Source organism: Mus pahari, chromosome 21, assembly GCF_900095145.1.
Source record: "Mus pahari chromosome 21, PAHARI_EIJ_v1.1, whole genome shotgun sequence".
Lineage (NCBI taxonomy): Eukaryota > Metazoa > Chordata > Mammalia > Rodentia > Muridae > Mus > Mus pahari.
In genome coordinates, this window is record NC_034610.1 from 8,831,461 (window position 1) to 8,843,862 (window position 12,402).

The window sequence follows — 12,402 nt, forward strand, 5'->3', positions numbered from 1 at the left end:
TATATATATATGTGTGTGTGTGTGTGTGTGTGTGTGTGTGTGTGTGTGTGTGATGTATCTATCTTATGGCTCAATAGGAGAACATGACATCCTCTGAAATTCTTAAAGGTGCCCTTCTTTTTTAGAAAATCATAGTTATTCTGTATATCCTGTGGACCTTCTCAACACCCGTTTACACTTACCTGTGATGAGTCGGAAGACAGGCAGACTCTGAGAAGGACTTCCTGATAACTGTTGGTGTGATCTGGAATGGAGCACACTCACATCATACCTGTAACCCAGGGGCTTGGCTGACTAAAGAGCACACCAGATCTCCTTCCATCCTTCTCCAATGTTTGACGCGTACTGATCCTCTTAACGAGCCTTCCCACGAGACTCTTGTTGATTCCGTTTGCTAGTTTGACTTCTGTGAGCAGAGAGATGGCATGGGTGAATGACACCTGCAGGCAGGCAGGAGCTGAGAGTTGGAAAGCGTGGTGCACACTGTCCTCTCTCCTAAGTGTGCTTTCCTGTAAATGTCCTGTCTCTCCCTTGACTTCCAAGGCTCCAGTTCCTCATGAAGGGTAGCGGCAATCTGCTCACAGGAATGCGGCTTAGAGAACGGTGCCTCTTACTGTCTCTCCACTTTACAGCCGCCTGGGAGGTGCACGGCAGGAAGAGGAGAACATGCTTAGGGACAGGCTGACATTGATCCATGTCAGAAAGACATGTGAGCTGGCCTCAGCTCATGGGTTGTGGCACATGCATGACCCGCAGTGCACTGCCCCTGTGGCTTCTCCCAACTGCCCACGTCTCTAGCTCATGGACTGTTCTCAGTTTGTCCACCCAGTTCCAAGTTTCTGCCCTTCATGTGGCTCAAGAAAACTGGTGTTGGGAACACCAAAGGAGAAGTCGCCTGTCCCCTGAATGAAATTGCACCTGAAGGCAGGCAGGCTCCAGGGCTTGGGGCTGTGAGTTACTGGGGTGAACACCCTGGAGTAAGCCGAAAGTGTTAGCTCACAGCAAGGCCCTTCCTGTTTGCTGCCTGAAGACACGGCACTTTATCTCTAAAAGATGTCCTCAGGCATTCTCTGCCATGTTCACTTTATGCTGGCCTCCAAGGTAGGAAGGATAGAAGTTTCACAAAGGAAGGTCTTTGCCCCCAAATTATTAAAATCTTTCTGCAGTGCTATAGATTAAACCCACAGCCTTATAGATGCTAGGGAAGTGTGCTACCACAGAGCCGTATCTCCGGAACCCTGGGATAATTTTTTAAGAACCCCAATTCTTGTCAGTACTCCAGTACAGAAGCTCATTTGGTAGAGCTTCACTTCTGCATGTCAAGGGTTTCCCACGGAGATTCCAGGCTATGACTAGACATGAAGCACAGTCCTGTCCCGTCCCTCAGAATGCAAGGGCAGAAACAAACTGGGTTAAATTAGAATTAGGCTATTTCTGGGTCCCACAGGACCACAGACATCATAATGATTGGCTATAAATGTGAATACAGATATATAAATTTAATTATATAGAGAATGTTTCTTTTTTTTGCATTTGTCTAAGGTTAAGAAGTAGTTTTCAGCCGGGCGTGGTGGCACACGCTTTTAATCCCAGCACTCGGGAGGCAGAGGCAGGNGGATTTCTGAGTTCGAGGCCAGCCTGGTCTACAAAGTGAGTTCCAGGACAGCCAGAGCTATACAGAGAAACCCTGTCTCGAAAAAAAAAAATTAGTTTGCTTTGCTTTGTGGTAATAATGATTACTATGAAGATAGTGTGTGGATTTTTGATAGCGTCTCAGTCCACTTCTCTTTCTGATGCCTTCCCACCATCTGGAATTGCTTCCTGCAATGGCTTCTTAGCCCCATCTTGGACTTCTCTATTCTCTGCTGGGATCTTAAATGTACCCACACATTTGCTGCCATTTTAGTGGCAATATTTTCACTGTTCTGCCACTTCCCACAACCTATAGTCCGGCTTTGTCCTTTGCCACTTCAGGGACATTGTTTCTAGAGGTTTCTATTTACCTTCTTCATGACCCAGAAGTGTGCTCTCGTTAGAAACTACACTGCATGTTGAAAATTGTCCTGGTTACTTTCACATCGACTTGATAGAAGCTAAAGGCATTTGGAAAGAGGTCACCTCAACTGAGAAAAATGGCCTTTGGGCAAGCCTGTCGGACATTTTCCTGATCAACAGTTGATGTGGGAGGGCCCAGCCCACTGTGGGTGGTGTCACCCTGGACACATGATCCCAAGTCATATAAGGAAGGAAACTGAGCAAGCCTTAAGAAACAAACAATCCAGTAAGAAGTATTCTTTCATCCTGATAATAGCTGTCTCCTGAGAGGCCCTGCCAGAGCCTTACAAATACAGAGATGGATGCTCGAAGCCAACCATTGGACTGAGTGTGGGGTCCTCAATAGAGAAGTTAGAGAAAGGACTGAAGGAGTTGGAAGGGTTTGCAACCTTATAGAAAGAACAACAATATCAATCAGCCAGACCCCACCCCCAGAGCTCCCAGGGACTAAGCCATCAACCAAGGAGTACACATGGCTCCAGCCACATATGTAGCAGAGGATGGCCTTGTCAGGCATCAATGGGAGGAGAGGTCCTTGGTCCTACGAAGGCTCTATAGATGCCCCAATGTAGGGGAATCGAGGGCGGGGAAGTGGGAGTGGGTGGGTGGGTGGGTGGAGGAACACCCTCACAGAAGCAGAAGGAGGGAGGATGGGATAGGGTGTTTCCAGGAAGGGGTGGGGGGACGGGGAAAGGGGATAACATTTGAAATGTAAATAAAGAAAATAGCCAATAAAAAATTTTGACCTTACTAATCTATAAGAAACCTCAGAAACAAACAAACAAACAAACAAACAAACAAAAAGCATTCCTTCTTGACCTCTGCCTCATGTCTGCCTCCAGGTTTTCCCTTTGGGTTCCTGCTCTAATTTCCCTCAGTGATGGACTGTAGGCTAGAGTTGTATGCTGAAATAAACCTTTCCTTCTCCAAGCTGCATTCGGCCATAGTGTTTTATCACAATGGAACCTTAACTAAGGCACTTGATTTTCCTGGTGTGTTAACTGGTGTGTTTCCTGTGTGTGTTTCCTGGTAGTGCATGCACTTGAAAATCGTTCTCCTGTCACCTCATGAATGTCTTCACATCAGGGACACAGTCACACTCCATCCCTGGCACTGTCCTGGCTAGCTGTGTGGCTGTCATCCCTCATCTGTGAGAAGAGCTCACAGTCTAGGTGAGGTGACCCTCAGAGAGTGTCACTATGGAGGGGACATTGTGAGGGGCTGTCCTTCCCCTTCTACTAACTCTCTTAGCATCCTCTGTTGGCAATTTTTCTGGGTGTTTCTTCTCCAGTAACAGTAGCCACACATATCTTGGATCTTGTTCCCTTTGAGATAACACACAGTTGCTAATTAGAGTTAACCCACTGAACAGGAAGCTTTGCCCCAGTCCGTCTAAATCTTGCCCTTTTGTCTTTCAGCTGCTTTAAAATTTTGCACATGGAGTTTCATTGCTACATCCAAGGTCCACTGTTCACAGTAAGGTCTGCCAGGCTTAAGGTGGCCTCCGGTTTCCCCTGGTCGCCCTTATCACCACAGGGATTCACGTTGCGATGCCTGTTTTGTGGTCCTAGCCCTTTCCAAAAGCTTAGGAATGGGACAAGGACGTGACCTAACAACTGTCATAAACAGCTGTGATAGAGCGCTGTTCCTCAATGTTGTATGAGTGAGTGGCCTTCAGCCCAGGATCCATGACTGAGTAGACTATTTCTGGGCAGTGCAGCTGGAATAGTTACTATTCCGTAAGTGGCAGTCACCTACTCATCCGCACACAGCTCACACTTCCAGACAACTCACTCGGGTCCTGTTATGCTTTCTAAACCACAGAAACACGATGGCCAGCACATACCCTCCTTGTCAGTTAGATTTTCCTGTTCTGAATGCTTCTCATATATTGCCTGCTTTTTTCTGTTTCTACACCCATTACCTCTTTGTTGCTGGGACAAAATGCTTAACAGATGATTACAGCAGAAAACATTTATTTCCTGCTTCTAGAGGGTTTAACCCATGGCTGCTTAGCCTATATGCTTAGACAGAAGGTCATTGTGGTAGGAGCATATAACGATGGTGTTTCTTCTCTTCTTGGCTGACAAAAGACAGAGAAGAAACGTGCCAGTACTGGGTGGGTGTTTTAGTCAGAGTTCTCTAGAGTCACAGAACTTATGGGATGAAGTATATGTATATGTATGTGTGTATGTGTATATAGATATGAAGTGTACATATACATAATGAAGTATATGTATATGTGTATGCATATGTAAAGGGAACTTATTGGAATGACTTACAGACTTCAGTTCAACTAATCCAACAATGGGAAGTCCAAGAATCTAGTAGTTGGTCAGTCCCAGGAGGCTGGGTGTCTCAGCTGGGTGTCTCAGCTGGTCTACTGTACAAGCAGGAATCCAGAAGAGGTGGGCTCCGATGGATGTGCTGGCAAAGGGAATGCAAGCGAGTGAAGAAGAACTAACCCCTCCTTATTCCGTCGTCCTTCTGCCCAGATTAAATGTGTGCCTCAAGGTCTGGATTAAAGGCGTGTGTCAATCCAGATCAAAAGTATGTGTAATCCCGCCTCAAGATCTAGATCAAGAGCTTGTGTCTTCCTGCCTCCAGATCTGGATCACAGGAGTGCCCTCCATTTCTGGATTGTAGTTCATTCCAGACATAGTCAAGTTGACAACCGAGACTGGCCATCACAGTTGGCTTTTTCTTTTATCCACTTTTGTTCCATCTGGTGACATCACATTCAAGATGGGTCTTCCCAAAGCTTTAATCCTCACAGACACACCCACGGCTGGGCCCTAAGTATTTCTAAAGCAAATTAGGTTGCCCCTCAAAACCAGCCATCTCAGTTGCCTGAATTTCCTTGTGGCTGACCTATTATCTGGATGATTCTCTTGGTGGGTATTGAAAAGACACACTAATTTAATAAAAATGTAATTACTTTCTATCAGTGTTATCATCCACTCAGGCTATAAGTAAAACATCACAGACTGGGTCCCTGAATGTCTCACTGTTCTGGAGGCCAAGATAAAGGTGACAGAGACTTTAAGTGTTTGGTGAGGCCACTTCCCTGACCCACAGTTGGTGTGTTGTTACTGTGTCCTCCCATAGAGGGGAGCTCTGCGGGTTCTCTTTTAGGAGGGGGTAGATTCTATACCCAAGAGCCAGTCACCTTCCCAAAGACAGAGAACTAGGACCTACTTTCTAAGCTAACTTAAAACCTCTTGGCAATCTTGAGATCTCATTAAGCTTAATTTACTGTACTCTGTTGAGCTGTGCATGTATCCAGTGTCACACTATATATATATGACTTCTGTGACTCCTCTCCCTTGTTGCCCTCGTGCCACTAGGATCTATTTCCTTTCTCTTCCTCGTCTGAACACATCAGAACGCAAATCTGGCCCCATGTTACACACATATATGCCAGTGGGCAACCTGGCTTCTGATTTTAGTTTCTCTGTGAAATGTGATGTTCGTTGAATGTTTCTCAGGCATGCCAGGTTTCCTTCCGCTCCTTGTGCAGAGCTCATACAAGAAGGTGGTGACCTGGCCAGGCCTGTGACTCACGAGGCTCACTTTGGCCACGAAGAAGATTGCACAAATTACCCACGTGTGAGATAGTAGCAACTAAGAAAGAAGTAGGCCGGAAATGTTTCCAGGGGCTGGAGAGGCGACTTGGTGGTTGGGAGTAGCTTATTCCTTTTGCAGAGGATCCAGGTTTGGTTATCAGCATCCCCATGACAGCTCACAAGTTCCAGGGGATCTGCCACTCCCTTCCAACCACTGAAGACACCAGGCGCACGTGAGGTACAAACACATGCAATGCCAACAAAACAGTCATATAAAGAAGGAAATGCCTGTACATCAGTGGGGGTTGGAGATATTGGATTTGGGAAAAGAGGTTGAGAGAAATGTTTGTGCATGCTCCCCCCCCCCCAGTCAACTTGTATATGTGGGACAGCATCATTTTTTGAGCTGGGGACTATTATGAGAGCATCAACTGTGAACATAGTGAAATATTGGGGCTGGAGAGATGGCTCAGTGGTTAAGAGCACTGACTGCTCTTCCAGAGGTCCTGAGTTCAAATCCCAGCAACCACATGGTAGCTCACAGCCATCTGTAATGAGATCTGGTGCCCTCTTCTGGTGTGTCTGAAGACAGCTACAGTGTACTTATATATAATAAATAAATAAATCTTTTAGAAAAGAGTGAAATGTTTTTGAGATGAACTCCCCCAAATAAACAGAATTTTGAGGTAGACTGCATGAAGACAGGTTGACTGAGTGACAAACAGCTGACGGTGATAGAATGACAGGAAGTCACAGGGAACCTAAGAACTTTGAGGGTCCCTTAGGGACAAATACAACAACAAAAACAGAATCGATGATTAGAGAAATGTTGGAAATAACTTTCCTTGTCTGGGAAAAGACCAGGGTGTCTGGGTTCCAGGGCAGCAGGGACCCTGAAGAGGGTCCTGAGTGTGCAGAAGCCTCTGTTTATAAAGCCGAAGCATTGGACTTCGGTGTCTAGGTAAATGAATAGTTATGTTGAGAACTTGAGATGTTGAGAAACCAATGTGTGCCCAGAGTATAAGCTTCAATTCTCTCTATAATCTCATAGCTGGAACAAAGGTCACTGAGTCACTGAAGGTCAATGAGATGTTTGACCCGATGCCTTTGCTAAGGGACTGGTAGTTTAGTTATTCTAGCTATATCGGACTACACAAAGAGCCTGTGCTATTCCAGTCATCCCTGAGAAGAACAAGGATGAAGGCTGGCAGTGTAACTGGGCAGGATAACACTTGCCTAGCGCAAGGCCCTGTGGTTCAGAATGTTCATACAAATGGAGATGTCACCCCTCCCGAGGCCAGACTTCCCCACAGCTGTGAGCTGAGGAGTGTAAGAGGTAACCACCTCACACATGTGGCCGGTGATTATCCCATCGTAATATAACAAAGGCGGTTGAGTCAGTGTTGAGTTTATTTGGATATGCTTTCTACTAGTGACAGAACAAATGCAAAACTTGGCAAAGGAGTACACTTGGCCTTATCTGTATTCCTGGTGTGTGCAAAGAGAATCACCATTGTGGTACTTTGAGTATGCTTGACCTATGGGAAGTGGCACTATTAGGAGGTGTGGCCTTGTTGGAGTAGGTGTGGCCTTGTTGGAAGAAGTGTGTCACTGTGGGGGTGGGCTTTGAGGTCCTATGTCTCTACTCAGTATAGAAGAGATCCTCCTCCTGGCTGCCTGAGGAAGATGGTCTCCCTCTAGCTCCCTTCAGATCACGATGCAGAACTCTCAGCTATTCCAGCATCATGTCTACCTGCACACTGCCATGCTTCCCACCATGATGACAATGGACTGAACCTCTGAAACTGTAAGCCAGCTCCAATTACATGTTTTCTTTTATAAGAGTTACCTTGGGGGCTGGTGAGATGGCTCAGTGGGTAAGAGCACTGACTGCTCTTCCAGAGGTCCTGAGTTCAAATCCTAGCACCCACATGGTGGCTCACAACCACCTGTAATGAGATCTGATGCCCCTCTTCTGGTGCATCTGAAGTCAGCTACAGTGTATGTATGTATAATAATAAATAAATTATGTAACCTAGGTCCCTTTTAAGTCCAATATGAGTTTTCATGGTTGTCTTAGTTTAGGTTTGTTGCAGTGAAGAGACAGCATGACCAAGGCAACTATTATTGATTGATTGATTGATTGATTGATTGATTTAATGCATGTGAGTACACTGTAGCTGTACAGATGGTTGCTGGGAATTGAATTTTTAGGACCTCTGCTCGCTCTGGTCAACTCTGCTTGCTCAGTCCCTGCTTGCTCCAGCCCAAAGATTTGTTTATTATTATACATAAGTACCCTCCCCCTCCTCCTCACTATCCCCCTCCCTCCTCCAGCTCTTTCCATGGGTGTCTGCTTTCTGTAACTATGACATGGTGGCCCTAGGGACTCACTCCTCTGTGACTCTCAAGTCACCAATTCTCAATCTGTGGGCTGTGACCCCTTTGGGAGGGTCAAATGAACCTCTCATGGCGGTTGCCCAAGACCATTGGAAAACTCAGATAATTACATTAAGATTCATACCGGCAGCAAAGGTACAGTTATAAAGTAGCAATGGAAATAATCGTATGGTTGGGGGTCACCACGGCCCGAGGAACTGTATTCAAGGGTCGCCGCATTAGGAAGTTGAGAACCGTTGCTTTAAGTGAAGCAGTTCGCTTTCATGGGTCCTACTCCTGAGACCCGGGTCCTGAGATCACCAGCACTCTGTTCTTTATGATTTCTAGTCCAGTTCCTCCCCAGCTCCAAAGACTCCCCTCCTGTAAACCTTACGGACCTTGGCTGCCAAGCTTCTCTTTGTCCTCATGGGATCAACATGGCTGGGTGTTCTCTGAGCATGCAGCAGCCACCTCAGACCCAGATCGGTCTTCCCCACCACTGTCAGAATCACCATTGCCTGTGACATCATCCACACGCTCGTGAATGGCCATGTGATTCTTTGGCTCCTTTCTCCCTGCATCTTCAGTGGCACTTTTTCTACTTCAAACCATGTTAACCTGGAAACTCAGTCTCTTTAAATTGGTGGAGCCATTCACCAATGCAATGGTGGGTGCTTCCGAGCCCACCTGTACCCTCACTCCTGGCGTACTCAGCCACACCTCGGTTGCCCGCCTTCTCACTAGAGCCTCCATCCACTGACAGTGCCCATCTTATCCCTTGGTCTCTGTCCTCGGCTCTGTTTCTCACCAGCAGAGATTCAGGGCTGTCCTGTACCCTTGCTTTCTAATTCTCATCATCTGGGAGATGTGTTCTCTCCATGACAACATCTGGAGCTGGCAACAGCAGAGAACATTATCCCAACAGACCACATCATCGAAGGCCCAGGCACACCCTCACCTCTGAGCCTGTGAGAACTTTTTTAGTTCTCTCTAGTACATAGCCACACTCTCTGATGTGTGTGTGTGCACATGCACACACATGTGCACATGCACACACATGTAGTATTAATACAGCTCATGTTGGTGAGAAAGTTGTTCTTGTTTAAACTGGGTGCATGGCTCGTGGTTCAGCCTTTCTTTCTCACCACATCATTGCCCAGCTGCCAAAGCTGTTCTGTGATCAGTCTTCCAGTGTTTGAGATATCTGTGGCCATAGATCTAAAGGTTCTGTGCATGTCTTGCACAGGAGTGAGCAGCATTGCCATTATCTGTGCCACCGTGAGTGTATGACTTACATTCTTCAAGGTTCAGGTTTCTTCAGTAGAGACCTTCCAGTGGCAGAAGGACATTGGAGTATTTATGCCACAAGACTAGAATGTGTAAGACAAAGCAGCAAATAATGTTATGACTATATTGAAAAGAACCACTCAGCACTCATAGGGACCTGACTGTCTTCCTGGGAGCATGGACTCCCAGTCGAGACTGTGACAGCCCACTACTGTGGCTCCTGCCAGCTGCCACAGTGGCTCACTCTGGTTTGGGCTTCTCTCTGGACTGCCAGATTTGCAGCCTACCATGTTGCACTGGCTGGCCAGTAGAAAGAGCAGCACTATATTAAGTAAGTGACCCTAGAGTTTGGCTAAGCCAGTTACTAAATGTGGAACGGCTGTGTATCCTGGCCATGAGCAGCTGCCTACTGCCCTCCACTGACTTTCAGATGATCTCGAACCGCCCTGAGTGTTTACAAACCATGCTGGAGGCCAGCTCAGCAACACAGAAGCGTGGGCCGCTTGAAGAGTAAGACCATGTTGCTTCCTGGCCCAAATCATCGTCACCTCTAACCTAAGCGACATGCTTTCTCGGCTCCGCCGCGTTGCCTCTAAATTCTATGGGCTACTGTTAGTAAGTACTCGCTGTCGTTTTTTGTGAAGGAGCCCGTGGAGAGGGTCAGGGTACGGGGTTTGCCTTTTGCTGGTTCTCAGTCCTCTTGGGAAGCCGCCGGTCACGTGATCACCTCGGCAGAGCGAAGGTAGCATGTGAGATCTCTCTCCCTCTTGGCTTACTGTTACCTCACAGCTTCAAGGATGGTGTCTGACACATTTCCTTTGCCCACTTTCTTACTGCCTTTATTCCTGGTCCCCTTTGAGATTTGGGGGTGTAAAAATTCCCTGATCTGTGCAGCCCAGCTGTCTGAGGAACAAGGCTGATCTCTTTCCTCTGCGTGCTGAAGTTCAGTTACCACAGCCGGTCTCTGCCTGAGGGCCATGAGCTCCTTGGTGCTTCTGGTCTCCCTTCCCCGCCATCCCTTTCTCGGTCATGTTTTCAGTACTGGGTGGCAGTTTATGCCAGGCTTGTGGCAGTGCGCAGGATGGTGAGGACCGCTGGCTTCCTTGTCTCCCTCCCACACTTCCACCCCCATGGTTTTCTTTGTGGTCCCGCGTCCTTCCTTCACCCTGCCTCAAACCCAAGGAGTGTCCAACACTTTTGGAGAAAAAACATGGAATCGTCCTCAGGTGGGTGTCTCAGGGACTCGATGTTCATCATGGAAACACGCCCAGTGAAGCAGTGTCTCAGACACCTGGGAGGGCCACAAAAGTGTGTAAGAGAGAAAAATTGGGCCAGGGAGGTGTGTTGAAGAGGCCCCTGAGCAAAAGGTGATGTATGAGCAGAGAGCTGTTTATGCAGGGAGCCTGGCAGGTGCCGTGCTGTGTTAGAAAGGGGAGTCACTCTGGAGGTTATTGGAGCAAGTGGGATGTAGGCGAAGAAGGCCTGACAGCGTAGGCCCGTGAAATCACAGGGGGTGCGGTCCCCAAGCAAGAAGGCTAAGGGACCAGGGCATTATTTCCACAGCTGTTGGAGTTACATACCAGGCAAAATACGGCAGAGCAAATTTCAGGCCTCCTAACACCTGATTTTTCCTGAAAATAGAACTTTCTGCTTTCATTATTGTGCCGGAAAACCCATCTATAATACATATGCGAACTGTACACTGTTGACTGTCACAGATGCTATAGTCCTTAGAGCCAAAGTCACGGGCTTTCTTTTCATTAATGTCTCCATGACGCTTTGCAGACCAGGGGCTAGGGATACAGGCTGGTCAGTAAAGTCCCTGCTTAGGAAGCAGAAGGTCCTGAATTTGGATCCCCAGAATCCACATGAACAAGCTGGGCAAGAGGGCTCAGTGGGTAAGGGTGCTTTCCACCAGAGGTAATGACCTGAGTTCAATCCCTATGTCTCACATGGAGGTGGGAGAGGGCCAGCTCCCAAAGATTGTCCTCTGACCTCTGTATGCACTTGAAGGTATATACCTCCTAAATATATAAATACATAAATAAATAAGCGCTATGAGCTGTCGTTATGAGCTGGATAGTATATTTGGATCACTGGGAAGGGGAGACAGGAGGACCCCTCAGGTTTGCTAGCTAGCCCATATAGCTGAGTTGGCAGTCTCCAGCTTCAATGAAAGACCCTGCCTCAAAAACTAAAGGGATGGATGATTGAGGGAGACCCCCGACATCTTCTCTATTCTACACGCACACACATACACACACACACACATACACCCCACACATAGGCACATGTACACACATACATGCACACACATGACACATAGATACATACATGCACACAGACATGCACGTGCACACACATGCATGCACATACATGTGCATACATACACACAAATACACACAGATATAAATATACACACAGATACATACATACATACATACATACATATACACAGGCAAACCCACACACACATTACACACATACACATATGCACACACATGGATGCACATATACAGAAACACATGCACAGAGAGATGTCAACACACATAGGAACACGTACATACACAACCGCCTCACAGTTGAGACATGTAGCAAACAGCCTCACACCCGTGCACAGCACACATGTGCAGAGGCCTCCATTAGCAGAGTTTCCCTGGGACAGTGAAGAGAAGAGACTTCTGTTTTTCACATAAGCACACGGCTTCTTTTTAATACCTTTGGCCATTTAACTGCTCCCAGGACTTGCTTTGGCAAAGGCACGGGATTTCCCGAATAAAAGGTTTGGGTCCAGTTTATAAAGTGAGAAAATGGAGGTTAACCAAGGGACTCACTTGGTTTCCCAGAAGGTGGTGATAAAAGAAGGGGCCCGCAGGGCATCTGCCCCAGGATGAACTGTGCCTCATTTATGGGAGAAAGCCTGAGCTGGACTAGCCGATCCTGTGAGTCAGAGAAGACAGAGCTACGCAAATCTCCCAGCCTTCCTAGCTTCTCCCCCACCTCCCTCTGTGTGTGTGTGTGTGTGCATGTGTGTGTGCATGTGTGTGTGCATGTGTGTGTGCGCGTGTGTGTGTGTGCGCGTGTGTGTGCATGTGTGTGTGTGCATGTGTGTGTG

The 12,402-nt window shown here is 47.3% G+C and overlaps 1 protein-coding gene across 1 annotated transcript in view; it reads left to right on the forward strand.

Moving 5' to 3' along the window:
• The first annotated feature begins 9,737 nt into the window (after nt 1–9,737).
• LOC110337879 (ribosomal protein S6 kinase alpha-2) overlaps nt 9,738–12,402 on the forward strand; it is a 171,924-nt gene continuing 169,259 nt past the window's right edge. The window contains exon 1 of the mRNA XM_029532883.1: nt 9,738–9,902. Coding sequence (XP_029388743.1) covers nt 9,852–9,902 — 51 coding nt within the window. The 5' untranslated portion in view covers nt 9,738–9,851. The remainder of the gene's footprint in view (nt 9,903–12,402) is intronic.